The sequence below is a fragment of the Lycorma delicatula genome, chromosome 3 (assembly GCF_047948215.1).
Source record: "Lycorma delicatula isolate Av1 chromosome 3, ASM4794821v1, whole genome shotgun sequence".
Classification (NCBI taxonomy): domain Eukaryota; kingdom Metazoa; phylum Arthropoda; class Insecta; order Hemiptera; family Fulgoridae; genus Lycorma; species Lycorma delicatula.
In genome coordinates, this window is record NC_134457.1 from 75,174,744 (window position 1) to 75,202,336 (window position 27,593).

The window sequence follows — 27,593 nt, forward strand, 5'->3', positions numbered from 1 at the left end:
CAATCAATACTGTTCTATTGCAGCTTATTACAAATCAACACTGTTAACAGATTAAAATATTGTTATTGGGTTTCAGAAAAATCAAACAATTATTCATCTGTTCAACTGTCAATACCATTCTAATTTTGTTTCTCTCTTTTGAATTTAATTAAAAATTATCTAGCGATTCTCTAACACCACTTATAAAATGCACTGTTCTTTTAAAATATAATCTGTAAGGAAACCTAGCATTATGATAGTCCCTCACACTCACTAACCAGTTAAGGAGGTTAATTTTCATGAAGAGTATCCATGAGGATTATTAAGGAGAGAAAGAAAATTAAGTAGACAGAGAACACAAATTGCAGTACAACATTTTCTGACAAGTAGAAAGAATGAACTATAACCAACCATCCAAGAGGCTCTAACTACAGTGAAAAATGTACCTCCCAACCCCCATAGGGGAAGACACTGCTGTTAATGCCTCTGTAGACATTTGCATCAGTGAGTTGAAGACTCAGCCTTTGCCTTTGGTTTTTCTGTAGTCTTCTTTTGGACAATCTAGACTGTCCTACTTTGTTGCCCTCTGAACTAGCTAACCAAGTTCGAGGAAGATGAATTCCGCGCCTAGTTCTACACTTTATAGAGCCAGTTCATGTGTAAATGTCTTATAATATTCGAGGCAATTGAATAAATAACATACCACCAAAATGTTGTTTGCAACAACAAAATTTATTCCTGGTTCCCTTAATGAACTTAACTTCAGTTCATACCCCTGACTTGGCTTCATTTATGGACTCTGGTCTGGTCTACCAGGCAGAGGCAGACAGACCTCCTACTCCCACTCAGTTCCATCGCAGAGTCCCGCATGACATTATTTACTTTCACTTACTACCATCATCGAGATGTCTCGCTACACCCCACAGCTGCATGGGAATCCATACCCTTGGCAGTGCAGTCACCATCCCTCATCAAAACAACGCTACACCTCACGGCTGAAAAATGTACATCCTAACCCCATAGGGGAAGACACCCGCCTAGTGATGTTCCAGTCGCCACACCACCCACCCCGTTCCTAACCCTGTTGGGCTTTAATGGGAATTGTCTATCGCCCTCTGACTTTTTACATCTCATAGTAATAAGCCTGGCCTCATTGGGATCCCACCAATGCAAATGCCTTGGTAGACATTTGCATCACTGATTTAATAACTCACCTTATTGCCTTCGCTGTAGGCCTTGTCCAGACATCTTGAATGTCCTACATCGTATCCCTCTGAACCAGCTAACTGAGCTCGCGGAAGCGTGAACCCAGTGCCTAGTACTAGTTATTATAAGCCAATTTCGAAAATGTCTCGTAATTCAAGGCAAAATAAATACAACATACCACCAAACATGTTGATCGCAACAACAAAATTTAGTCCTAATTCCCTTAGTGAACTCAACTTGGTTCAATGAAAAATGTACAGTAAAAAGAAAAAATAAAAATAAAAAAGAACATTTATATTTTAGGTAAACAACAAAATTTAAGTACCCGAAATAATCATACCTGTAAGTTCAGCAGCCATTTCCTTAACTCTTTTATCATACACAAGAAATGTGGCTTGTTCTCGAGTATCAGTTTCTATCTGTCGGTTTAATCGTGTTATTTCATTAGTTAAGTCACGACATTTTAACTGAAGTAAAGATTCAAAATATCTTTTATCCTGTACCTGACGCGTATGTAGACCACGCGCTGTGGAAGTACGTACACTGCTGCTCAGTCCTTGTTGGGAGACTAACCTGTCTCTCACATTGACCTATAAACCAAATAAAAAAGTAAATTTTTAACTGGGTTTCAACATCATAAAATATAATTCTAACCACTACCACTAACGTAAATGAAGATTAATTTAATTAGAATTACTACAAAAGTTAAACATTATGGAAATTTAACAAATTAATAATATTTTGTATATTAAATTTTACTTAGTTATATTTTGATTTATTCTAACAGTAGTAATTTGAAATGAATCCACTCTATATATAAACAAAATTTTTACAAGGATGAGAGTGAAAACCTATAAAAACAAATAGGTTTTTGCAAAAGGATCATCCCTTAAAATGAAAATATAGCAAAAAATAAGAATATATTAATTATAGAGAAAATTAATTATAGAGATTTTAAATATAAATTCTTCAAGAACTGAAAGATGAATTTCAATGAAATTTCTCAGGTCTACATTACATTATCCTTGCAGAGAAAAGTGCATGCTTACTGTATTGTTGAATTGAAAAACCAGGTTCATGAAAAACATTTAAAATTGTAAATAAAAACATTTATAGATGCGAGTTTGGCTCTTTTGAGAATGGGGTTGAGATTTGTTTTTTAGTGATAAGGCTTGGATGGTTATGTGACTATCAAAATAGCCTAATGTGGAATGATTAAATATTCTCACACCTTTTATGAATAATTATAAATAGAAAACTGATAACTATTAATGTAAAACTGCAGATGGTGAAGTTTATTGTGACAAAATAAAATTTATTTCACTGTAAGAGGAAAATGGAGTGAAACTAATGTATGGGTTTCAGCAAGGTTGTGTTACACATTGTACTGCCAACAGTAAGTCATATTGCAGGAATTTTTTGATTTCAAAAGTTTTGGCCACTAATTACATTTTATATCATTATTTTGTTTCTTTTGGGGTAATTTGGAACATACAATTTTTCTTTGCTATCACATTTACATCCATTTCAAGTGAAAATTAACACAAAGTGAGAATTCAAACATAGGTGAATGTTTTTTTTGGGGGGGCGAAAAACGCTTTTGTGTTATCACCCGGGTCAAAATAACAAATGTCTCCTTCTCGGATATTAAAATATTAGTAAAATATGGTTAAAACTGTGATGAAAACTAAGATAATAGGAAGTAAAACTGAAATAGTAAAAGAAATTTAACAATTAGGATAATATAAGTAACATGAATAACCAAATAATACCAAAATTCATGATGGGTTTAATCTTATGAAGTATATTGATTTTTCTGAGAAGTACAATACCTGGATCCAGTACATTCTTATTTCCTAGGATGCGATGAAAGTCTCTTGGTAATTTGAATTTGTGACGTAAGGCTGCATAACATGTGCAGTCCACAAATATTTGTGAACAGTCAAGCGGCAGTCGCATTATACGTGCAGTGGTGCGTTTTCTGCTAACATCAGGTGGTATATGTCACTAACTCTGATATGTTCTAATCGCAATTGGCCCAGGACCACTTTCTCTCTGTGAATTTTCCTGCATGAAGAGTTCCATGGTAACTCAGTATCTTTGATATGTTGGAGTTTATTATCCACTGTAGCAGTCCAGTCATTGTGGCACCTTCTTCAAAGTGTATGTTTAATGGAATTAATAAAATCGGTAGTGGTAACTCGAATGGTGAAAGACGGTTGGTTACATGCATTTTTAGCAACGGAATCTGCACGTTTGTTACCCAGGATTCCCACATGGCTAAGGATCCAGGAGAAATTCAATTGTGTTGTGATGATTGTAACTCAGTGATTGTATTAAGAATTTCAATGATGATAGGATGTCTAAAATACAAATTTTCTAAGGCTTTGAGTGCACTACATGAATCGCTACAGATAAGGATGTGTGATGTTTTGAATTAATGATATTCAAAGCCATATTGATGGTGTACAGTTCAGCATTGTACACTTGTAATGCCAGGTAGCCCACATTGATAGGTTCTGTCATTTACAGCAAAAGTACATATAGTGGTATCATTCTGGTACCAACCCATCCGTGCATACTACTGTGTCTGGATTTGTCTTTGGTAGAAAATTATAAAATGTTTGTTGAAAGACAAGAGGAGTTGTTAATTTTTATTATATATGGTGAGGTCGTAATTAAAATTTATGGGAATCAAGTCTCCATGGAGGATACGAATAGGAATAAGTTAGGAAAACTGATGTGTCAAAATTTAAAAGGTACATTAAACACTGGGTACGAACAGATAACATCCTAGGCCCATATTAAGGAAACCAAAATGTATTGTAAATAATACTATAAATGTAGTGGGATTTATATGTTTTTGTAATTTGAGTCTTGGAAAAAAAAATACAAATATGTCCATCAAAATTTTGGTTATTTTCTTTTTAAACATTCTCTTACACGGATGTTCTAATTAATAACCAGTTCATTTCTAAGTTCAACTACTTTTATACAGTTCAATGCATTTTAAGATATTTATTATACCCATACAACTTTTTATTTTGTAACAAGGTCTTTTACAAGAAATGAAAAGAATTTGATACAAACATGAATCTGGTTTTTGTCTAGTTGGCCAGTCAAAAAATTGTTCCTTCTTTTTTAACTACAAAACACTGCCATAAAATATTTACCTAAATACAGTTTATATTGGCCGAATTTTAGATTTGACACATATTTTCATATTTTAAAAAATTGGTCCTGCTCTGCACTAAATATTTTTTTTAGAAAGACCATAACAAAATTAACAAAAAATAAAATGGATGCCAGCTGACAAGAGAATATACATCATAGATTAATGAAGTTAATGGTTTGGCTAGTTTACAATAACAGACTTGACTCTGTCTAGCGATTTACAATTCAGAATTCTCAAACTTTCAATTAAATAATTGCTCTTACAACTTTATTGGTTCAAAAAATTTATTGGTTCATTTTTACTTTTAAATTGGTGCCAAAGATTTTAAATTGACAGACTAATTTAGTTTTTCTGTCAATTTCATAGTAAAATTTAAGTAGATGGAATTTTAACACATCTTCATGTTAGCAAACCACATATGCATGATTTGTTACTGTGAACTCATTTAGCAAATCTGGAAGATATATGTTGGGTTATTATTTTTATATTTTCTATATTGTGTGTATAAAATATAATACAAATTATGAAAGACTAAGACAATTATAGCACTTAATTTTATATAATCAAATATGCCGAAGTTAAACAGTTGCCCACTTGAAAAGATTATTGTAACAACAATAAATTTTATACTGGCCAGCTAATAATCAGTTTTTATTTCATAACAATTTTGTGCTAGTTCTTATCAGCAACCAACTAATCACAAAATGTATAACTGATACAGATTATAAACATTTATTTCAACTCTAATGCAATCACTCATACAAATTTATTTCACCTAAAAAATAAAAAAATAAACTTTCAAAAAACCAAAAAAACTGCTTGGAGAATTATTATATTCATATAAACCTTTATATTAATAACTAAAACTAAGTTAATTATTTAAATTTTCATAATCATACAAGTTAAAACGATCAAACAACTTACAACTTATAAAATCACTTGTAGTCATGATAACATACATAAAACATCCTAGAACACTAATTTTAAGTTTAGAATTTTGAGTAGGATAATTATGATTACTTATGCTTTGTTTACATTAAGTTAAAATACAAAATGGTAAGGTGTACTTTGTAAATCATAGAAATTAGTAAAGAATCAAAGCAATTTCTAAAAGTTGTACATTAAACTAATGGAGAATTTGTCACAAATTAAAGATGAAATTAACATTTATTGCACGTAAATTTGTTAAATAAATTAAGACAGTTAAATTGAAGTAAAGTTAGTGGGTGTACTAAAAATAAATATTTCAATAAAATTATAAATCTTGAGTGAGAATTAGCAATTTTTAACACAATTACACACATTGTTTGGTTTATCAGTGCAAGTTTCTTTCTTAAATAGATTGAGTCTAAAATCATAACAGAAAAGCTAAAACCATTTATAAAAAAGTACTCTTTTGTATAACTATGGGGGGATCATTTTGATTGTTTTTTTAAATATTTTATTTGTTTTTAAGTAGTTTCTTAAGTAGTTTCTTAAGCATTTTATGCATATGATTTTATCTCAGTGATAAGTATATTTCTTTTTCTATAAATTGAAAATGTACAAAAATAATTGCTCAAGGGTCTAACTCTTCCAATAAGTTTCATTTTGATAAAATATTGTTAGTTTAAAAAAAATGAAAAATTAATGGCCCACTCATAAATAAACCTCTGTTTACCCATTAAACTATGCTGTTTCTTTTTTAACTTTAAAACTGATCATATATCACTTATAGGTAAAAAGTGATTTGTTTTAATAGAGGTCAGATTCCCAATCTGATCTCATATTATATTTCTGACCTCAATTATATTTAATGGTTCTGCTATCTTAACACACTTTATGGTTTATTTATGTAAAACAAGAGACAATGTTTATAAAAAAATAATAAAAATTCCTGCTCAACTAGATTTTGATATAAATTTTACTTTAGAAAGTAAGTGAAACATTAATATCAAATAATAAATCTATACAGTTTCTTGTGAAATAACAGCTAATTCCACAACAATTTAATATCTGATTCTTCATGCATATATTTCCACTTGAAATGTGTGAAACACACCATCCCAAGTTAACAACTCATTAAATATATTATAATTTAAATGTATTAATGGTACTTCTTTTTTTTTGACAAAAAGGAAATATAATTAAAAATAAATATTAAAAGTAAAATTTGTAGAAAGTAAATTAGTAAAATTAGCTAATAACTATTTTTTTATTACATTGCTTAGATTGATTATGGTTATTTGTCAATAAGTGTTGAATTATAATATTTAAACCTGTGTTCCAATTAGATTTAATGCAGTTCTAGAACCAGAAAGATGATGGTGCTGCTGCATCATCGCAGAAGTAAGTCGTGTGGCAGTCCCAGTGAATCCAGTACTAGAAGGTGGCCGCATTGTGTTCCGCATAAGTTGTTGATCTGAACCTAAACCCACAGGGCTCTAAAAAATAATAAAATTATTTACTTAGTAGACAGAAACGGTAATTACTAAGTTAAATTTATTTTAAGGTTATTTTTATTTCAATGATATTAAACTTAATTTCAATTTTTATTTACTGAAAGATTAAACTTTTAACTAAATGTTGATTTACAGCATAGCCACTATCCATTTGCTTGATAGCAAAATCTTTTAAGTTCCTAATAATTAAAAACTAACCAAAACAATTTTAACTTATTGCTTATATGTGAATTTATTATTCAACAATTTCATTTTTATGGATTAAACTATTAACTAAAAATATAAACCATACTAAATACAGAAAATCAAAAATCCATAAAAATGATCCTTTTTGAAAAATTAATATAAATTTAATTAATATGTTTTCTTATTGTGGAATAAAATTCCAGAATGTTGGTTCTAAGCTATTTTTCAACTTACACAGTGTGCCTTCTTTAGTAGTTATAACAATGGCACAAACATAGGAAATCATGTGTGTAACATCATTAAAAGGCTGAATTAACAGCTGTGAATTCTGAAAATATATTCAAGTATGTTGATAAATCTTTTAAAGTAAAATCTTACTATTTTTTTCATGTAATTTACAAAAAAAGGTAAAAATAAATAATACACTTTTGTATTTTTTTTTTAACATATCTCAGTTTTTAATGAGGAGGGAATGATATGGTAAACAAAATTTAATAACATGAAAATTCCTATTTTTTTTTTTTTTTGTTAGAGAATAAGATAATTAATATGCTTGTTGAGTAAAACAACAATAATTTTGAGTTTGGTCTCTTTAAAACTAGCAGGTAGTATTAAATTAATTACAATGAAAGGACAATGACTAATTATAAAGAGTTTTATTTGCAGGAGTTCTGCAATTACACCTTTCATTTTATGATGCTTATAATTTCATGATCTGTGGTGGAGTAGCATCTTACCTTTCATCTGGAAGATTTTGGATTCAAATCCTGTTCAGGGTTGCCATTTTTCATACACTACAAAATTAAAAATTTAAAACAGTCATTCAACATTTTTACAACCTATATAAATTCCTGCATGCTCTGAACAAAATGTAAGACAAGAAAAATGGAGTGTTTAAAAAAATAAATTCCATATAGATCTATTTTTTGAATAATGAAATTTAATTCAGTTATAAAACAGAAGTTAAACCATGTAGGTATTATTTCATGTTGAGTAGTCTGAGATGGGTAAATAGAAATATAACTCTGATTTCTTAGTCAACGATTCACAAGACAACAAAGCTCGACTGATTACTTTTTATATGCTTTAATGTGATTACCTGTTACAACAAGGATTAATCTTAAGTTATGGCAGTGATAGTAGTGTATGGGAATGGGGTAGGGAATTTAAAGAAGGGCAAATGGACATCCATGACAAAGGTGGGCAAGGATGCAAGTCTGTTGCAACTGCGTGCCTGGTTGAGCATGTTGATTTTGTCTGTGATAAATGGAGATTTACGATAAGTGAACTTTCTGCAGAAATCCCAGAAATTCCCAAGGTCTTCTCTGTACACAATTGTGACTAAAGACCTAGAATACCGGAAACTGTGTTCCAAAAAAACTGTTGCGTTCCAAAAATGTTTATTGACTGTCACAAAATGCAGCGAATGGTGTCAGCCTTAGTGTTTCTCATACATTACGATAATGAGGGGAAAGAGTTTTTAAAGTCTATTATTACTGGCGATGAGACTTGGATCCAGTAAGGCAACCCAGAAACCAAGAACATTCTAAGCAATGGATGCACACTTCTTCTCCAAAAACAAACACTGAGCAACAGAAAAACAGTGGGTACAGTTTTTTGGGACCATAAAGGTAATTTGTTGGTAAACTTTATGGAGCAGAGGACAATAATAACAAAGGAAGTTTACTGTGAATCTTTATGTCACTTCTGCAGAGTGATCCAAAATAAACGAAGAAGCATGCTCTCATATGACATGGTTTTGATTCACAACAATGCACGACCGCACTGTGTCAACCTTCTCAAACAATTCAAGTGGGAAGTTTTCGACTATCCACTGTACAGTCCCAGACCTTGTGATTTTCACCTTTTTGAGAACTGAAGGCATGGTTGGGCAGACAACACTTTCCCACCAACAAAGAACTTCAGGAGGCTGTCAAGATGTACCTTACCTCACTGCCGACAAACTTCTTTGAAAGTGGCATCAGAAAGAGGGCGTCATATCATGAGTGTCACAGTACGATACCTCAATTGTTTTGGGGATTATGTAGAAAAATAAGTTAGATACTACTCAACTTTTAGTAAAAAAATTTTTTTTGTTTTGTCAATGTATCTTTTTATAGCTCATCGGAGGTTGAAAAAAAAACAGCCCTCATAATTTTATGACTACTACATTTTTAATGAAATTAGTACCCTCTGATTAAGTTCACATATAACATTTTACAAAGTAATCTTTATGAATGTACAATATACAGCACAGGAAGCGGTGCAAAAAAACTTAATTTAATTTAATGCTATTCAAATAAGAATTAATACCAAAGTCCTCTTTAACTTAGTCATCCAAATTTCCTGGGTTAAATTAAAATGGAATTTTAGGAGTGCAGAACTTGAACAGTAGAAAAAACTTGAAACCTAACAGAATTTTCTCCCATTGGTAGAAGCTCTAGGAAAACGTTTTCCTTTATTCACCAATAAGAAAATAAAATGGGATATAAACAAATTTTGCAAAACCAGCATATCTCATTCCAGTTGAGAGGTAAATGAGATTTTTCGGGAATATTTATTCCAAACTAATACTAATATTTCTTCTAAATTTAGGAATTTCCCTAAAAATCATCCCATAACCCATTTTATTTTTTTGGGAGTTATTTTTATATATCTTTTGAATCTGTTGTAGAAGTAACTTTAAATTCACCACAAATGATGATGGCATTATTCTGTCAACTCACATCTCTAGTTTTCTCTTTTCTACCAGCCCTTAATGAGTAAAATGGATTATGGGTGGGTTTTGAAGATATAAACTAGAATTTGGCTTAGAGTCATTCAAAAAGAGGCCAAAAAGTTGATGCTTTCTTTTTATTGACCCTTATAAATATGAAAAAGGACAAATATAGAATCCTACTTCTTGTGGATATTGAATGGGGATAAGACATTGAATAGAAAGTAAACAATTGGTGTGGATATTAAAATTAAATTCTATGAACATGTCTTAGAATTTTCCTTTAAAAATTGCTGTATATGTGATTCATATAAAATAAAAATAAAAATGAATTCTATTTGAAGAGATCCTTATTCTTTGATTTATGATGTCTACCACGTAACCCAGTAGCACATAGATTGTCTCATAACTAGTTTTTCTGGCCATAATGAAAACTTATGTGATAACTAAGTCAAATGGGAACTTCAGTACAGCTATTTGCCTAACTGGTGTTTCATGAGAGTTTTCATTGTGATTTGTCTCATCCATTAAGTTGCTTTTTTATAGTCAAACCACTCTAATTCAAATCTCAAGGGACCAATATTTTATTTTTTTGAATTTAGGGAGTTTTCTATTTAGAGAGGTAAAATAATGAAACTCAAAAATTGTACAGAAAAATTTCATAATTCAATAAAAATTTGTGTTAATTTATAATAATGTACTACAGTATTAAATTAAGTTAGAAAAGGCAAAACGTGTATAGTAAATGTGTTATGTATTCTCTAACTCAACCTGGCAAACTAAAAACTCTAACAGACATAATGGACAAACAAAATATCCAAATCGCAGGACTTCAAGAAATGAGAAACACCGATCGAGAGCCGTTTGAATCTCAGGGTTACAGAATTTACAAAGGAATCCCCGGGAAACGTGTGATGAAGAATTGCCCACAGTTCGAAACAGGATTTGCAATCAATCTTAAAATAATTGACTCAGTCGTAGAATTTAAGTGTTACTCCCCCAGGATTTCAACCTTAACCCTAAAATCAGCCAATAAATTCTACACCATAATAAATGTCCATGCTCCCACCAATGACAAAAACAATCTTAAAAAAGATAGAGAAGAGATGGACAAATTCTGGGAACTTCTTGACCAAACTGCAAACAACATAAATAAGACCCACACGAAGATTTTAATAGGGGACTTTAATGCCCAACTTGGTAAAGAACGAAGATATCGTGATATTATCGGAAAATGGCCTGCCCAAAAGAAAACTAACAAGAACGGCCAAAGACTTGTCGAATTTTGCAGAAACCATAATATGATCTCAAAATCCACCTATTTTATGAGAAAACCAAACAAATTGAAGACTTGGAAACACCCAGATTGGAAAAAAGGAGAATGGCAACTGGATCATGTTTGCATGGACCGGAATTATCACAAGGAGATTTATAATGTAAAAGTCTTGAGAGGAACAGATACTGGATCGGACCATTACTTAATTAAAGTTAAAATAAAATTCACCCCGCATAAAAAGAAAAAATCCCAACCTAAAAACAAAAGAGCTTATGATCCACATAAATGAATAAACAATGCCATCTTTGAAGAAACAACAAAAAAAATCAAATTAACTAATAATTTAAAAGAACTGACATCCCAACTGAAAGAAATAGCTGAAGAACTAGCCCCTATAAACCCAAGAAAAAAACACCAATGGTGGAATGAAGAATGTGACAAAGCAGTCAAAGACCGACACCGGGCTTGGATCAACCACCAAACCCAGAAAACTGAAGAATCTAACCATGAATTCACCAAACAAAGGAAAATAACTCAGAAAATTATAAGAGGAACCAAACGACAAGCCCAAAAAAACTTGATTCAGCAAATAGAAGAAAGTTCCAAGAAAACTAATTTCCGAGACTATTATAAAATTTTTGGTCAGGCTCTTCAAAGATATGAACCACCCACCCTTATGCTGAGAGGAAAAAAAAGAAATATGGCCCACACCAATAAAGAAAATGCTGAAATTTTGGCAGAAACCTTCAATAGACTCCTCAACTGTGACGACCCCCCAGAGCTTTTTGAGATTGACACTGAAACTCCAGTTAAAACTTCACCGGTAAATATCAACCCGCCAACAATTCAAGAAGTTCTCGCAGCCTTAAATGAAATAAAAAACTACAAAGCAAGCGGAGAAGACCAGCTTTTCGCAGAACTCTGGAAACACTCACCAGTTTATTCAGTCAAAACTTCTCTACATCTATGCCTCGTGAAAATATGGAACGAAGAAAAACTTCCAGAACACTGGACCACAGCCCTCATCCATCCATTACATAAAAAAGGGGATAAAACTAATCCGGAAAACTACAGAGGCATATCTCTCCTGGATTGCACATACAAAATCCTGTCGAGAATCATATACAACCGATGCAAAGACCAACTTGAACTGGAACTTGGGGAATACCAAGGGGGATTTAGGCCATGGAGAGGTTGCCTGGAACAAATAATATCCCTAAAACTTATGATGGACTTATATAAAAGACGGAAAAAACAACTAATAATCACCTTCATCGACTTTAAAAGGGCCTATGATTGTATACACCGACCATCCATGCTGAATATTCTGAGAAACCTGGGCCTTCACCCTAAACTCGTAAACATGATAAAATTAACTTTAACCAATACCCAGTCCAGAGTGAAATTCAGAGGTGACGGAGACGGCCTCTCACCACTCCTTTTTAACTGCGCCCTCGAATTTGTCATGAGAAAATGGTATGAAATAAATCCCAAAAGTATAAAAATGGGTACTAAGAAAAACTCCATCACACTAAATTGCCTAGGATTTGCAGATGACCTCGCTCTTTTAGCAAATAATATTCAAGAAGCCAAAACACAAATCATGAGCCTTCAAAACCTAGCACAAAAGATAGGGCTTCATATCTCTTTCGAAAAAACTGAACTAATGGCCATAGATCCTCTGGTAATAGAGCGCATTACGGTAAACAATCAGAAAATTAAAATAGTAAAACAATTTAAATATCTAGGGGAAATAATAACTTATAATTTAAATGAAAAAGTGACATGGCAAAACAGGACAAATAAAATGATTAAATCCCAAAAATTAACTTGGTCAACATATAACAAAAAATGCCTTTCTGCTAAAACAAAACTTAAACATTATAAAACTGTAGTACAGCCAGAAGTCACCTACGGAAGCGAGACCCTTTTCAAAATCACTCAGAAAAACCGAATTGAAAAAATTCTGAAAATAGAGAGGAGAATTGTCAGAACGTGTATCAATAAAAAACACCAAAAAGAAGGCCAATGGTGGATTGTGCCAAATGAGGTGGTGTATCGAGAAATAGAGCCTGTTACTGATACTATGCGGAAAAAAAGAATCTCTTTCTTCGGTCATCTCATAAGGACACCGCAAACAAGACTGTCAAGAAATATCATTGAAAAGTTCTGGTTCCAAAAGCTAGAAGTAGGATGGATCAAAGAAATTAGAGAAGATATGAAAGAATTGGGAATTTCCCTGACTGACCTACAGAATAAAACTGGAAAAATTACAAAGCTAAAAGATAAGAGCTTTAGATTTAAACAAAAGACAGACAAACTACAAAATACAACGAAGAGGGTGTTTACGGATGAAGAAAAGAAAGCAAGATCTGAATGGATGAAGAAATACTGGGCAGCTCGAAAGAGTAAAATAACACGCTTTTCTCAGAAAAGATCCAACTAAAATTGACTTAAGTGGTCCCATGTTGGCCGTAAAAGCATAATGATAATAATAATAATAAAAAATGTGTTATGTAAAAAAAAAATGAACCAACAAAAAATGAATTAAGTTACAGTACAATACAATTAATTATTTTTTGAAAATAGTCTGTAAATTTTCTTGAGTTTTCTTCTGGCAGATTTGAAAATCAAGGTCATTTTCAGTGTTCACTAGTGCACTAAATACACCATCTTCTACTTCGCTTGAACTTTCGAAGGTTATTTATTATCGATTTCGCATCTTTTGCTGTAATTGTAATTTCTACTTGTTCCATTTTGTCTTCATCAGATCCTTATCACTGGTTGAATGTGACACAGATATGATGATATCATCATCATCGGTTGGAGTGACACTAACTGCAATATCATCATCAAAATGTGCGAACAAGTCAAATGAAATTTTGTCCATAACAGAATTAAAGTTTTTACAAATTACACTACATTCTTCTTCTAAAATTGATAAAGGGTCTATTAATTTACCGTGATTTCTTTCCGGATGAAACTCCACAAGTTTGAAGCGCAATTAACAATTGTTTCTGGGCAGAGATTCCTTCATGCTTTGTCAGCGAAATGTACAGCCTGTAATTTAGTTATACACGTTTTCCTGCTATCTTCAATATCTGCTATAATTTCACATACAACTTCTTTTCTATAGAGAGTTTCGTATACTCCAGCAACCGGCGATGGAAAGAAACAAGTTGAAAGTTGATTAACATTAAGCGTACAATACCGGATAAAATTCACAGCCCACACTAACGATCGCTATACACTATTAAAGTGAATTTACTACTATCTATGCTTCTTTAGAAATCATGTACAGAATGTAAATTCTTTATTGAAAACGTTTAAAAAATGTTTTCATCAAATAAATAATATGTATATCAAGTCCTTGAAATTTTCGAATAAAGGAGGAGATTAAATTTGATTTAAAGAGGATTTTTCAAGGGGACAAAGTAAATATTCAATTTTGGGAGTTATTCGAATTAAGGAGGTTCGATTTGGGGAGGTTTGACTGTATTTAAAAAAAAATAACAATGAAGGATATTTCAGTTAGTTCAAGAGCAAAGGAAATGATGTGACTAGTATTAAATGAAAAGAAAGGTAGCAGAATATTCTTGTATTTATAGTTAACTTTTGACATTTGATTCTTTTAATATTAGCAGTTTGGTTCTGTTTAATTTACTTATTTAACAAATTTACATTATTATTTAATCTGAATTAGTCAGAATAACTTAGAATTTGATTAGTAATATTAATTCTCATTAGTATTGTAGTTCAGAAGACATAATTTTAAAAGTACATTTTTTTAATAAGGAAATTAAGTTATGAAGGATGAGATTAGAAAGCAGTTTATTCTAACACTGCTCTTAAGACAGGTGTAATCAAAATGGATTATTATTAGTAATAATTTTTATTGTTGGTTTGGAATTATTCTTTAATAATGCCAGTAAAATAATAATGTTGTAAATATATACCAAGGGTCAATGTATAATATACAATCGCTTTGTTTATCCTGTAGTTAGTTTAGAATTACAGCAGCGAAACCAACAAACTGCTGCAATGAGATTTAAGAATTAATATTAAGATATTAATGCTTAACAAACCAACTAAAATGATTGTTTTAGGTTATGTTATTATCAACCTAACAATATGATAACTGATTATTGTAAATTAATACTGAATTCAATATTCTTATTTCAGTAGTAAATTAACATTTTCAGACTGAGATTAAATGCATGAATACCTCAGGGTCTAAATGTAGGTGAATGCTGTGTGAGGAATGACAAATTGTAATTGAACGTGTAAGAAAATCATGAGAGAATACTGCTGGAACATCCAGTAACATCTCAAGAAATTAATTATTAACTTAATGAAAAAAAAAAAAGTAGCTTATAATTATTTAATAATGCTGTAAGTAAAGTGTTCAGACATTCATATTCAAAATGATCTGTGTACCTACATATAATCAAAGTAATGATAACTTATTACAACTATCATTTGTGCCAAATAATTGCATTTTACAGTAATTCCAAATCTTTTTTCCAAGTCGAATAGTGTTTCCTCCAGCACTTAAGTTTTCTGCATCTTTGTTTCAAATTATTACCAGTATTAATCAGATGAGGAACCTTAACCTAGTAATGAATTATCTTCATACCTCTATTCAATAACCAACGTTCAGCATCACTACATTCTTCTGATGCATTCTCATTTGATATGGTTAACTAAAAACAGAGTTATCTACATTTTCCAGAACTTATTTGTAAAAGAACAACAGTAGGAGCAATGTGCTTTTGCAATTTTCTAACATTGGTCTCTGTTTGATCACTGAGTATTTATTTGGTTGTGTATTCTTCAGCTGTCTGTTCTCATTTTTACATTCTTTGCCTCTTTTTTACAGCTATGTTCTCATTCCTTGGCAAGCTGTCTTTCTTCTGCCGCCATATGACATTCATTATCTGTATTGTTTTTTACTGTCAGAACTAAATATTTTAATTCATTTATTGACTAATAAAGTTGATTATTTTGTTATTCTAACAATCAGCAGAATTTTGTTCATAATATTTTTCATATTCACAACCCTTTACCACAAGTTTCATGAGGGAAAATAATTGTCATAATTTCACAACTTTATGTGTAAGAATTTTCATTATCAATCCTTCAAAACCCAGTGTATCCAAAACCTAATATTTCTTACGAAGGTCTCTTTCACCTGACATTTCATCATATTGTATATATGTTCTTTAATAATTTAGAGATAGTTTGTTTTTGATAGCACGTTTTTCTTCTGAATTGGTTAGGACCAATTTAGCAACTCTTTTGTCATTACAACTTTTTTATTAGATTGTATTTGATACTTCATTCATATTAATTTTGACTAAACCAGTAGGTTACAATATAACATCTGTTTATCTGTCACAAATGGGTACACATTTATGTGATAACATTGTACATGGAAATTGCATCATATATGATATGATTATGCACCTTGAAATGGATTTATTTACAAACCTGAACGGAATAACAGGGTTTTTATTCAAGAGACGGCATTACACTCTATGAATGTTCTATATAAAATCCCATCCATTATGTCTGTAGTGAATGAACACATGAGTGTGTACGAATCAACTTAATGAAAATAACTGTAGGTGTAAGTCATAATTAACTATTGACCCTCACTTGACTGGGTTAATTTCGTGCTTGGAGATTTTAACTATTTGTTGATATTTTTTAATTTTAAATTTATACATTTTATTTCAATCAAACAGAGTTATAATTATGTTCACATTTTATCTGCCTTTAAAGATTTACATAACATTTACTCACTGTTGTATTCTCATTAATCTAAAACAAGTTGTTTTTATTTCAGAAAATGAGATGAATAAGATTTGTAATAGGAGTTGAGGGCTGGTTATACAGTTCTGTTAATGAAATGCAGATTGAATTAGATATTCAAGATTTAACAATGGAAGAGCTACTGTTGTTGCCTATAATTATTTTGATTATTCGTTTGATGAGCAATTAAATGAAACAAATTATAGTAATTTTAACTTTTCTCCTGTACAGACATTAGCTAATAATGATAATGATACAAATGATAACAGTCAAAGGAAAAAATTAAAGTAAAAAAACTAAAATGACTCAGATGATGAAAAAAAAGAGCAGAAGTAAGGATTACACAGAATACAAAAGATTTGGCAGAAAGGTGATTAGACCAACAATAATAGAAAGTAGCAAACTGAAACCTCAATGACAAAAATCTGTCTATAAAAAACAAGCAGTCTTTCTTATGTGTATTTCATGTGGAAAGCATGAAAAATGTTTAAATTATTTTTGGTAGGAACTTCCTACATGGAAAGAAAAAACAAGCTCATGTAAAAGCAATGCATGAAGAAAAGTTTTGAGAAGGTCATAGATGAAATTTAAGGCAAAGAGGAGGTCTTAATATAATGCTCACAAATGATTCTTGGGAAAATGTAAGTTTATGAAAAGTTTGTTTTAAATACATTAGATCTTGGAGAGTATTCCTTTAAAAGGTGGACTTCTCATAATGAAGCTATTGTTGATCCTCAGGAAGAAAGTGATGATGTGAGCAAGAAAAATGTGAATTTACATTTTAAGAACCAATTTAAAGAATTAATAGTAAAAAAAATACAGAGGCTTAAGTGATCAGAAGAAAAAAGAACAAAGAGAAACAATCACATCAAACAAGAATCTGTGGAAGAAGGTTGTCTCTTCTTCCAAAAGTTACTAGCCATCAATATAGGGCATCATTCAATAAAATTTATATCGAATTTACTTTAAGTCTTGTAAATATAATTGCAGTAAATATAATGCCGGTAATTTGCCTGATGATAAATACACAGTATGTGCTGAAAAAAAGAGAATGGAGTAGAGAAGCTAAAAACTTTCAAATTCCAAAGACCTGGGATATGAAATTGGTGGTTACTATGGAATTACAAACTGTTCTGCTTGCTCCAAAATACAAACTTATGCTATGTACTATGAGTATAACTTCAAGCATTTGACTAAATATGAAATCAATACTGAAGATGTACACCTACATGTATTGCATTAATTAGAAGGAGGAGTGACTAGCAATCAATTTACTATCATTATAATTGATTACTTATCATCAGATGGAAGACAATTTGAAAAATTTGTTTAATTTAAAATGGTTGTAATTATCAAAATCGGAACAAAGTATTGTATTCAGCAAGAAGAGGTTTTGCAACAAAGTATTCAGTTTTGAGTTTTGATTTTGCAACTCATTTTAGAAAAAAAAAATCCCTTTCAGCACGCTGGAAGGCAGAGGTAGATTTCACCAGTGCTAAGTAGGGGATAAAAAATATTTCCACCTTAAAGTTAAGAAAAACTTCAAATTTACTCAATACAACAATGGTTGCATGTGAAAAAAGTTTCACATGTTTAGCATACAACAATTCCAGCAATATTTTGGACATCCCTTGCCGTAAGTTTTGGTCATATCAAAAATTGTTACAGACAAAAGTTTTAGGTATGTTTAGAGGACTAACGAATGCTTTAAAGTGATTATATACTGTGCCTATTAAGAGAGGTATGATTTTTTTGTCTTCAAAACCCCATTTTTTCCACCCCCTGAGCCGATGGTTGGTGATATCAAAATATTTTACTTATATAAGTTTTAGGCCCTTATCCAAAAAACAGCAGGAACTTTAAATACACTCAGTATTTTACTTAATAAGAAAGTTATTGCAATATTTTTTTCAAAAAAGCACCCTATTTCCACCCCCCATGGTTCGACTTTACCCTTTAACGAACTTGACCAAGATTTTGGTCATTGTATTTTATGTATCAATTTGAAAGTGATTGGCGCAAAATTACGGCAGTTATCGTGTCCACAAGAAAGTGAAATATATATATCAACTTTTGAGCTGAAGGTGGTTTTGGGGGTCTGAGGAATGTGAATCGCGAAGATATGTTGAAATTTTCTGGAAGTCAAATCATGGTAACCTTTACAATAGGTAGCTTTCTTATGAAATCTACCTAAAAGGCATACTTAAGGACAAAACAACCAGGAAGGATGTATGATACAAGAATACAAATAACTGATGATAAATATGGATACCTACAAGAACTGAATAAAATTACAGAAACAATGTCTCCCATGTGTTTTATGACAACATCCCTTTTAAATTTTCAGACAAGAAAAGAAATAAGAAGATGATTAAAAATTCAGAGAAGATAGCCTAGAGCTAAAAAAAGCAAAACATTAAAATTATTGAATTATAAAGTTAAATAAAATTATAAAGTTAGTAGTCAAGTTAAAGTTAGTAAAAGTTAAATAAAATTATTATTTCAGTGAATTGTAATCTAATTACTTAAATCCCATTAATTAATTTTTTTGTGATATTACACAACAATGCTCTTGTAAAAGAAGTTAACAACAAAATCAATAAAGACATTATTTAAGTTAAAGTTAATAAGTTTAGTTTAAAATTGAATAAATTCATTATTTCAGTCAATTGTAATGCAATCAATCTAATACAATACCATTAATTTATTGCTTTAGTTTATTTATTAATTTATTTTTTTTTAGTTGATATTACAAAATGATACTCCTGTAAAGAAGTTGTACTAACAGAACTGAACACATTGTATTTTATTCTGTAATTTAAAAAAAAATTAGCTTGACTTTAATAACAATTTTCCTGATGTGAGGCAACCTTACAGCAAAGAAATACTCCTATGTGCATGATAGATCCTATATTTTTATCATGTAGGAGGAGTTATCTCTAAAGCAATGTTGATTTGCAAGTTCAAAATTTTCTCTTGAGTTCAAAATGGCAAAAATATGTATGAAAGATGTTTAAAATTGGTGTTTGACTATCCACCTATTTATCTATTGGTATTTGACAATGGTAAGCACTAGTATTTCAGCTAGTACTAAAGCATCAGCTCTTTTTGGATAAATTTTCTCATATATTATAGACAAATCAATTATGCTACATGCGATTACTTTTTAAAAATGCTTATTAAATTGGTATGCCCAAAAGCATACAATTGTAAAACATCTGAAACAAAAGTAATACAATTCTCTAATTAATTTAATAGCTTTTAAATATGTTAAAAGCATTTAATAACTTTTTTTTATTGAACAGAAGTATTTTCCTCAATATTAATAAAAAGAAAAAAAATATTATTAAAATTTAAAAAAAAATTATTAAAATGAAAAGTTAAAGGGATATAACTTTCAGCGGGATGTAACCATAATTTTATTTTGAGGGTTCACTTTGAAAATGCTGCTATTTTGATTTCATATTTAGTTCTGATCATGAAAAAATACTAACTTTAATCAAAAAACCACATGTTCATAATTTATCATTTTCCTTTATTTTGGAAAAGGTTCCGACCCTTATTCACTTCCTGCAACATCCACGGCTACAAATACTTATTCGAAGCAAGTTGCACTTTCTTTTTTTAAATTTTCTATTGAATAAACTTTCTTGTTAATGGACATGTAGGCTATAAAAAAAATCTGAAAAATGTGGTGATGTGGATACCATGAATTCCTTGTATACCTATTAATACATTTACGCATTTTTTGCTGCACTTCATTTAAACTTATTTCATTTGAAAGTGATATATGATCCTCCAATTCTTTAATAAAGTGGACAGTTACACAATTGCTGAAATATTAGTTTTTATTAACATCAAATATTTATATAATTATTAATTCAACAATCTTACATGAAATATTAGGATAGAATAAAAGTCCTTTTATTACTCGTATTACTAGATCAGTATTATTTGTATCTTCGTGAGTTGCTGATTAACAAAAGTTTCAAATTTCTGTGTGTCACATAAATAAAAGTTAATAATAATTGAACTATTCCGTTCAGTGAACTCCTGTATACTGGTTACAAATGTTAATTTCCACCTTACAGTGTAAAATATTCAGTTTTTATTATTGGATTATTTGGTGAATAATCAAAAATGAAAAAGAAACAGTCATACAGGAAAAAGAAAGATAACATTAAATATATTTAAAAAAAAAAACAGCAAGAAGATGAATATGAAGAGGAAGAAAATGTTAAGAACAAGGGAAGAATAAAAAAATTAAGCGAAGATGATAAATATAAAGAGGAAGTAAATGTTAAAGTCAAAGAAAGAATAAAAAGATTAAGAGAGGATGATGAATATAAAGAGAGAGAAAATTTGAAAACTAGAGAACATGTATACAAATTAAGGTCAGAAGAATTATATGAAACCAAAGAGCGATTAAATGATTGGCAACAAAAAACAAATAAATGAAATGATGATCAACTCCGACTTAGGGAGAATATTGTCTGACAAAATCAGAGGAGTAATGAACTAAAAGATAAGAAACTTTTGCAATTTATTAAAGATCAGGCATGTATGCCTCAACATATATATATATATATATATATATATATATATATATATATATACACATGTTGTTCTTGTGAGGGTCTATTTTTCAGTCACTCTGTAGTTAACTTAAATGTAGATAAAATTAAAATAGAAAATCCAAACATAATACGATTCTAAATTATAATTTTCAATTTATTAAATAATCAGATGTTCACCAAATCTATTACATATACAAATATGTATATTTAGTAATTTATTTATTTATGTAATTTAATAATACCTATTAAATTACATACACACATTTTTAAAAGTTTATACAATTTTATTTCACTAATAATATTTGATTTTTTTTCAAATAGTTTTACAATCATAGGTTAATAATTATTAATAAATTAATATATTTAAATTAAAAAAAAAGTTAAAGAAAATAAAAAAAAAAAGAGATGAAGTCCGATTCGAACCGATGTGCCTTCGCCTTCTAAGATTCAAATATTTTATTTGGCTATAACTCAGGAACCAATGAAATAAGTACCACTTGTGATAGATATATCATTTAAAAGCTCTTAACTGGAGCTTATTACTGCAGTTACGAAAAAGTCCAAAATCCAATTTATTTTTGATTTTGAGCATTTTTGGACACTTTTGGTTCAGTCGATTGCAGTCAAAAGGGAAGGTGGGCAATTAGATGTTACAACAGTCCTAAATCCAAAATTTCAACATCCTACAGCTAATTGTTTTTGAGTTATGTGAGATATATACGTACGTGTATGTACAGCTGTCACACTGAAACTAGTCAAAATGGATTCAGGGATGGTCAAAATGAATATTTCCATTGAAATCTGAAAACCTAAATTTTTCGTGATCACAGTACTTCCTTTACCTTCATACATGGAAGTAAAAAACAAATGAAACATTCATCAAAAATTTAATCTCATGAGGAATGGAGCAATGTGGTTATTTATTTGCAAAAAACTTACATTATTATTATTATAGGTAATTTAATTACTGATTGGGATATTTTTTGAGAAAACAGTATTTTTCTCACATGGTTGTTGATGTTGAAAATTTTTCATTAAAACCAAAACTTATTGTAAAGCAAAGTTTTAGATGCAGATTCATATTTATTTATTTTCTTTATTTTGGAAAGGGTTCTGACCCTTCTTGACTTACCCTTCATGTCAGGGAACATTTATATGGTATAAAAGTATAAAGTAATTGAAAAAAAAAATTAATAGACTTGTTTAGTTTTCAGAAGGAAGTCATAAAACTAGAAACACAGTCCATTTTCATAAAAGCAACTTTTTTATTATTTAAGGTATGGTAATAAAATATTCATACTATCATAGTATTTACTGTTGCATCATAATTATGCTGTGTATGCTATGTAGAACTTTGCACATGAAAGAATTATTACTAACTGAAAGTTAAAATGAACATCTGGATGGTCAACACTCAATAATGGATAAATATTATAATTGTTATTAAAGAAAACTTTTCCTAATTTAAAAATAAAATTCCAAGTGTATTATTTCATATATGAGACAGTTATTTCAAAAATGATCTAAAATATAAAATTACATAATCTGGTAACAAATTAATTTCAATAAATAGTAACTGTATATACTTAACTGAAACCTATATAAATTTAAATATATATAAATTAAAACAAAGTAATTACAATATATTAATATATATTAGTATGTATATATATTAAAAAAATACATATTTTTATAAATAAGTTAACTATGTTACATAGTTTATTTTATCAGTATCATGATAATGTAAATAGGTTATAAAAATAACTACTTTAAAACACTAACATGTAGGAAATAAATATAATTTAAATATGACAAATTTTTAATTTATGAAGCTGAACTAAAAACACAGATGAGACTAAAAAAAGTAGTATCATAAGTAATAGAAATAAAAAAACTGTGATTACAGGTTCTAATATATCAAAATTCAATAATACCGAAAAATAGACAGGTTAATTTACCGCTCAACAAATAAATATCAGTTTCACACTACGATTATAAAATTAATTAAATTGATAAATAGATTTTACTACCTCTTGCATGACTACAGATTTTATTTCTCTTCGGGAAATAGGCCTACTTTCGATATCAGATACAAGAGTATTACTTGCAAATCCTCTTCTCGATGGAGGTTTATCTTCACGTTTCCAGCGTGTGACTGGTCTTTCGTCGCTGCTTACTCGTGAGAGTGGTCGTTCCCTGTCCATTGTAAGTCACGTCACTTTTTTAAAATGGCTAAGATTTATTGAAAATCATTATCACTAGTATAATAGTATATGTAAATACAATGACTTGGGGTTCATAATATATTTGGCCTTCAACGTTCTGTTTACATTTCAACCACGAGTTGCTAAGCAACGACAACGATCGTCATCGGAAAGGTTCTCCACAACATGCGATTCCTTCAAAGGAAGCATTCCCCACTACTCGTTTAATTCCAATACTTTTCACCACACGCTCTCTACCAAGGATTGGAGCACGCAGAAGAGGTAAAATTTTCTGAACGATTGTATAAGTGGTGTGAGACGTTATTAGAATCACCTTGGTCGCTCATTTAGTGAGATACTGTCTCAGAGTAAGTCGCTTTGAGTTCCCATTACAGGCGTAATATTAATTTGTAATATCGTGTTTTCTTTAAGGTATGGGTGTAAGCATGAGATAAAAGTGGCTTCAAAGATAAAAGTACTTCATGGAAATTCGAGTAAAAGTAACATTTAATTGTAAATTGAATAAAGAGATCACATAATTAATTAACCTTCTTCGGTAAACAAATTTCTGACAAATTTTTGCTCGTAAGACGTTTTATTTTAGGTAATATTTAAAAAATAATAAATAGATTAATAAAAAAATAAAGCTACTTTTATTTAAAATAAATAAGTATAGCTTTTATTTAATCCGTTTAGGAAAAAAAGGGTTTTTAGAAAGAGATTAATTTATTGTCTGATCAATAATTTAGCACACGGTTAATTTTAATTGTTAAAATGCCAACACAACTAATACATTTTAATTCCCTATTAGAAGTTGTTTTCTAGTACACACACACACACACACACACACCAACGTGCGCGCGCGCGCGTGTACCTTTAGAGTAACTTTCTTCATCAACGCCCAGCAAAAACTACTGAACACAAATTGATGATCTTAGAGCGAAAGTGCACCTAAGAAAGGATTTTTTGAAATATCGAGTTTAAAGGGTTAAAATAGATTTTGAATTTCTTTTGAAACCCGGTTATTTTTTGGAATTTCTCAGTAAAAATCAAGATATCAACATGATTGATTTAATTTTGATATACATATCTTAAAACCAATTTCTAGATTTTTCGACATTCGACCTTGAAGTGGGTGAAAAAATTTGAACTATGATTGCAGATTTTCCCCATTTCCGGCTATACTAAAGATATTCACTAGATTGGATCTTGAAAATGCTTTTCAGGTAAATATCTAAAAACCATTTTCAGGTTTTCTGAATTTCGATTTTTTAAGGGGTGCGACGGTGTACAGGGCGGCGGCTCAACCACCGTCAATGTCACTACTGGTGCAACGCGACTGGGTGCACCTGCTTCGATTACTACACTAAATACATAAAATAAAAGTAATTAAAAAAAAGAAGAGAAACGAAGTACGGTTACCTCCTAATGGTGTTTATCGGTTAACGCTAAGAACCGGGAAAAATAAATTTTTACCCGTACGGGTAACCAGTTATAACTAATATCTTAAGATGGAGGCTGACTGTTTTGAAATCCATATTCTTTTAGACCACTCAAAGTTTCGGGTCCTGCACTGGCCAAACTGTTGCTCTGAAGAAATTACAATACACTGATATTTTTTATAAATTGAACAGGTTTTAATTTTTGATTTATCATTATCTTTCTCACAAGCATAAGTTTAATGAATACAGCACAGACTACGGGGTCCAGGGGAGAGCTCTCTGGCTAGACGAGAAGCGCGAGCGAAGCGAGCATGACCGACTAAATTTTCCCTGGCCGCGACGAGAAACGCAAGTTGCGCGGGCGAAGCCGCGACGTGTATACTAGAAATACATAAAAATTAATTAGTTAATTTAATGCATAAAATTTCGCATAGAATATTTAAATGTTAATGGAGAATTGTTATCTCATTCAATTATACCATTGTAGGAGATGGTTTGTGTCTATTTTCGGTCTCTTTCTCATCCATGTAGTAAACCACATATTGGTGACCGAAGTGTAGGAAATAATTTTGTCACATGTGGTGGAGAATTGGGAGGAATTCTAAACTATAACAGAAAATAATTGCGGTCGCTACTATTCGAGCTGTGGTGAATATTTCGTTCATAGGTTCGACTTTGGTGGACTGTATGAGTTGGTAGGTTATTTCCATTTGTATTCAGGTTAACCGCAATGGTGAACTTTCAGTTCTGCATTCTAAATCGGCCTTTATTAGGGTCATATATACTTAAACGTTCAGCAACAATTCGTTGTTTATCGTATATTTCTTCAATATTTTTGATACAAACTTTTCTTTACCGTTTTATCAGTTCATAAAAATCTAAAAGCAATAATATTCATTAAATAATTTTTATTTACAAATCAATAAATAAGTTGGATATTAAAAAGATATTGTTGGCAAAGTGATTGGGGAACGCTAATATATATATATAAATATATAATTAAATAAACAGCTATTTTGTCGACTCCGTGGCTGAGGTAGCGCCTCGGCATTTCGTGTCGAGGTCCTGGTTCGAATCTCGTTCAAGCATAGCATCTTTTCATACACTACCAGTTTTCATGGAGCTAATGACCATAGAGCTGTTGATGCCCGATTTTTCATAACAAGAAAAAAATTACAGCTCTCTGGAAAATTCTCCAGTAATTATAATTAGCTAGTTACTGTTTCGCTAAAGTGAGATTCAGTTGCGATACCCTTTTCATTGATAAAGACCTAAAGATGATGTAGGGATAGAATTATTTATTCTTGATTCAACAATACATGTATTGTATATGAGTACAAAGATGCACTCACTGTTTTCTAGTCTATATCTTGTAACAAATTTGACTTGACGTGACAATTTTTAGCACTGAAAGAGGGTTATGGTATGTGTTCAAAATGACCACCAGCAGCTTCTATACAACGCCCATGGTGCCGAACCGCAAACCGAACTACGGCTGTTAGTGTATCTGGCGTAATGGCAGTCCATGACTACGATTTTTTAACGTATCTCGTCTATTGTTGCTGAACAACAACTGTTGTGGTTTTTGTCGATACATGTCATTCTTGATGGTCCCCTGGAAGTAGAAGTCCAGAGGTGTCGAATCAGGAGACCGAGATGGGTACTCAACAGCATTTCCTCGACCCACCCACCATCATAAAACTCTAAAAGAGTTTAGAGTTTTATAGAGGTACAACCTGACATCTCGATGGTAGTGAGGCGAGGTTCCATCTTGTTGCACGTAAAAAGCTAACCACCATACAGGTTTTGGATGGCAGGAAAAATCCTTGTCTGAAGCATATCAAGATACGTTTCCTTGAAGAAGAACGGACCAATTAAACCACGTACTGATAGATCACATCACACAGCAACCCCTCCCCCCCACGGAAGATTCACTGCCCTATCCACATGAGCGTGAGGATTTTCAGGAGCCCAATAGACAAAATTATGGCGGTTCACAGTACTGTTAAGTTGAATTGCATCACGTCAGTTCACACAAATTTCCCTGCAAGTTCTCCATCCTTGCCAACCATGTGCTGAAACCATTCACAGTACTCCATCCTTCATTTGGGTCGTCCGCATTCATCGCGTGTAAGTCTTGGGAATGTACACTTCTCTTTGAACTCTTCAGAATGTGACTTACACTTGACCAGCTCACCCCACTTTCACGCGCTCCCTGGTTCTCTGATTTTTGCGGTGATTGGGTGAAGTGTTGCAACATGACAGCACTGGACGCCGGACTTGAAGCTGTTTGTGTTCGGCCACATCTGTCCTTGTACACATCTTTAAACTCTCTCTAGCACTGCTGTTGTACCTCGTGAATGTTCTCGTATTTCCAGCACCACTTCAGTACAGCCTTGCTTTCAAAAAACGATAAGTAAACCTCAGCAATTGCTGCTACTTGACTGTCTTCTGCTGCAATGGCTAATATGACTGGCTCATTCCATCACCAATCAACTATGCATGCGCGTCATAAATTGCCAGCTCCGCCTACCACGACAAATTTAATGCCTTACACTACACTACACATTAGATTAG

At 31.1% G+C, this 27,593-nt stretch overlaps 1 protein-coding gene across 1 annotated transcript in view; it reads right to left on the reverse strand.

Moving 5' to 3' along the window:
* The window catches only part of LOC142320916 (intraflagellar transport protein 74 homolog), a 55,171-nt gene extending 31,506 nt beyond the window's left edge, over positions 1 to 23,665 (reverse strand). The window contains exons 1-3 of the mRNA XM_075358898.1: positions 23,401 to 23,665; positions 6,619 to 6,783; positions 1,526 to 1,775 (exon numbers count right to left, since the gene is read on the reverse strand). Coding sequence (XP_075215013.1) covers positions 1,526 to 1,775; positions 6,619 to 6,783; positions 23,401 to 23,574 — 589 coding nt within the window. The 5' untranslated portion in view covers positions 23,575 to 23,665. The remainder of the gene's footprint in view (positions 1 to 1,525; positions 1,776 to 6,618; positions 6,784 to 23,400) is intronic.
* Between the last annotated feature and the right edge of the window lie 3,928 nt (positions 23,666 to 27,593).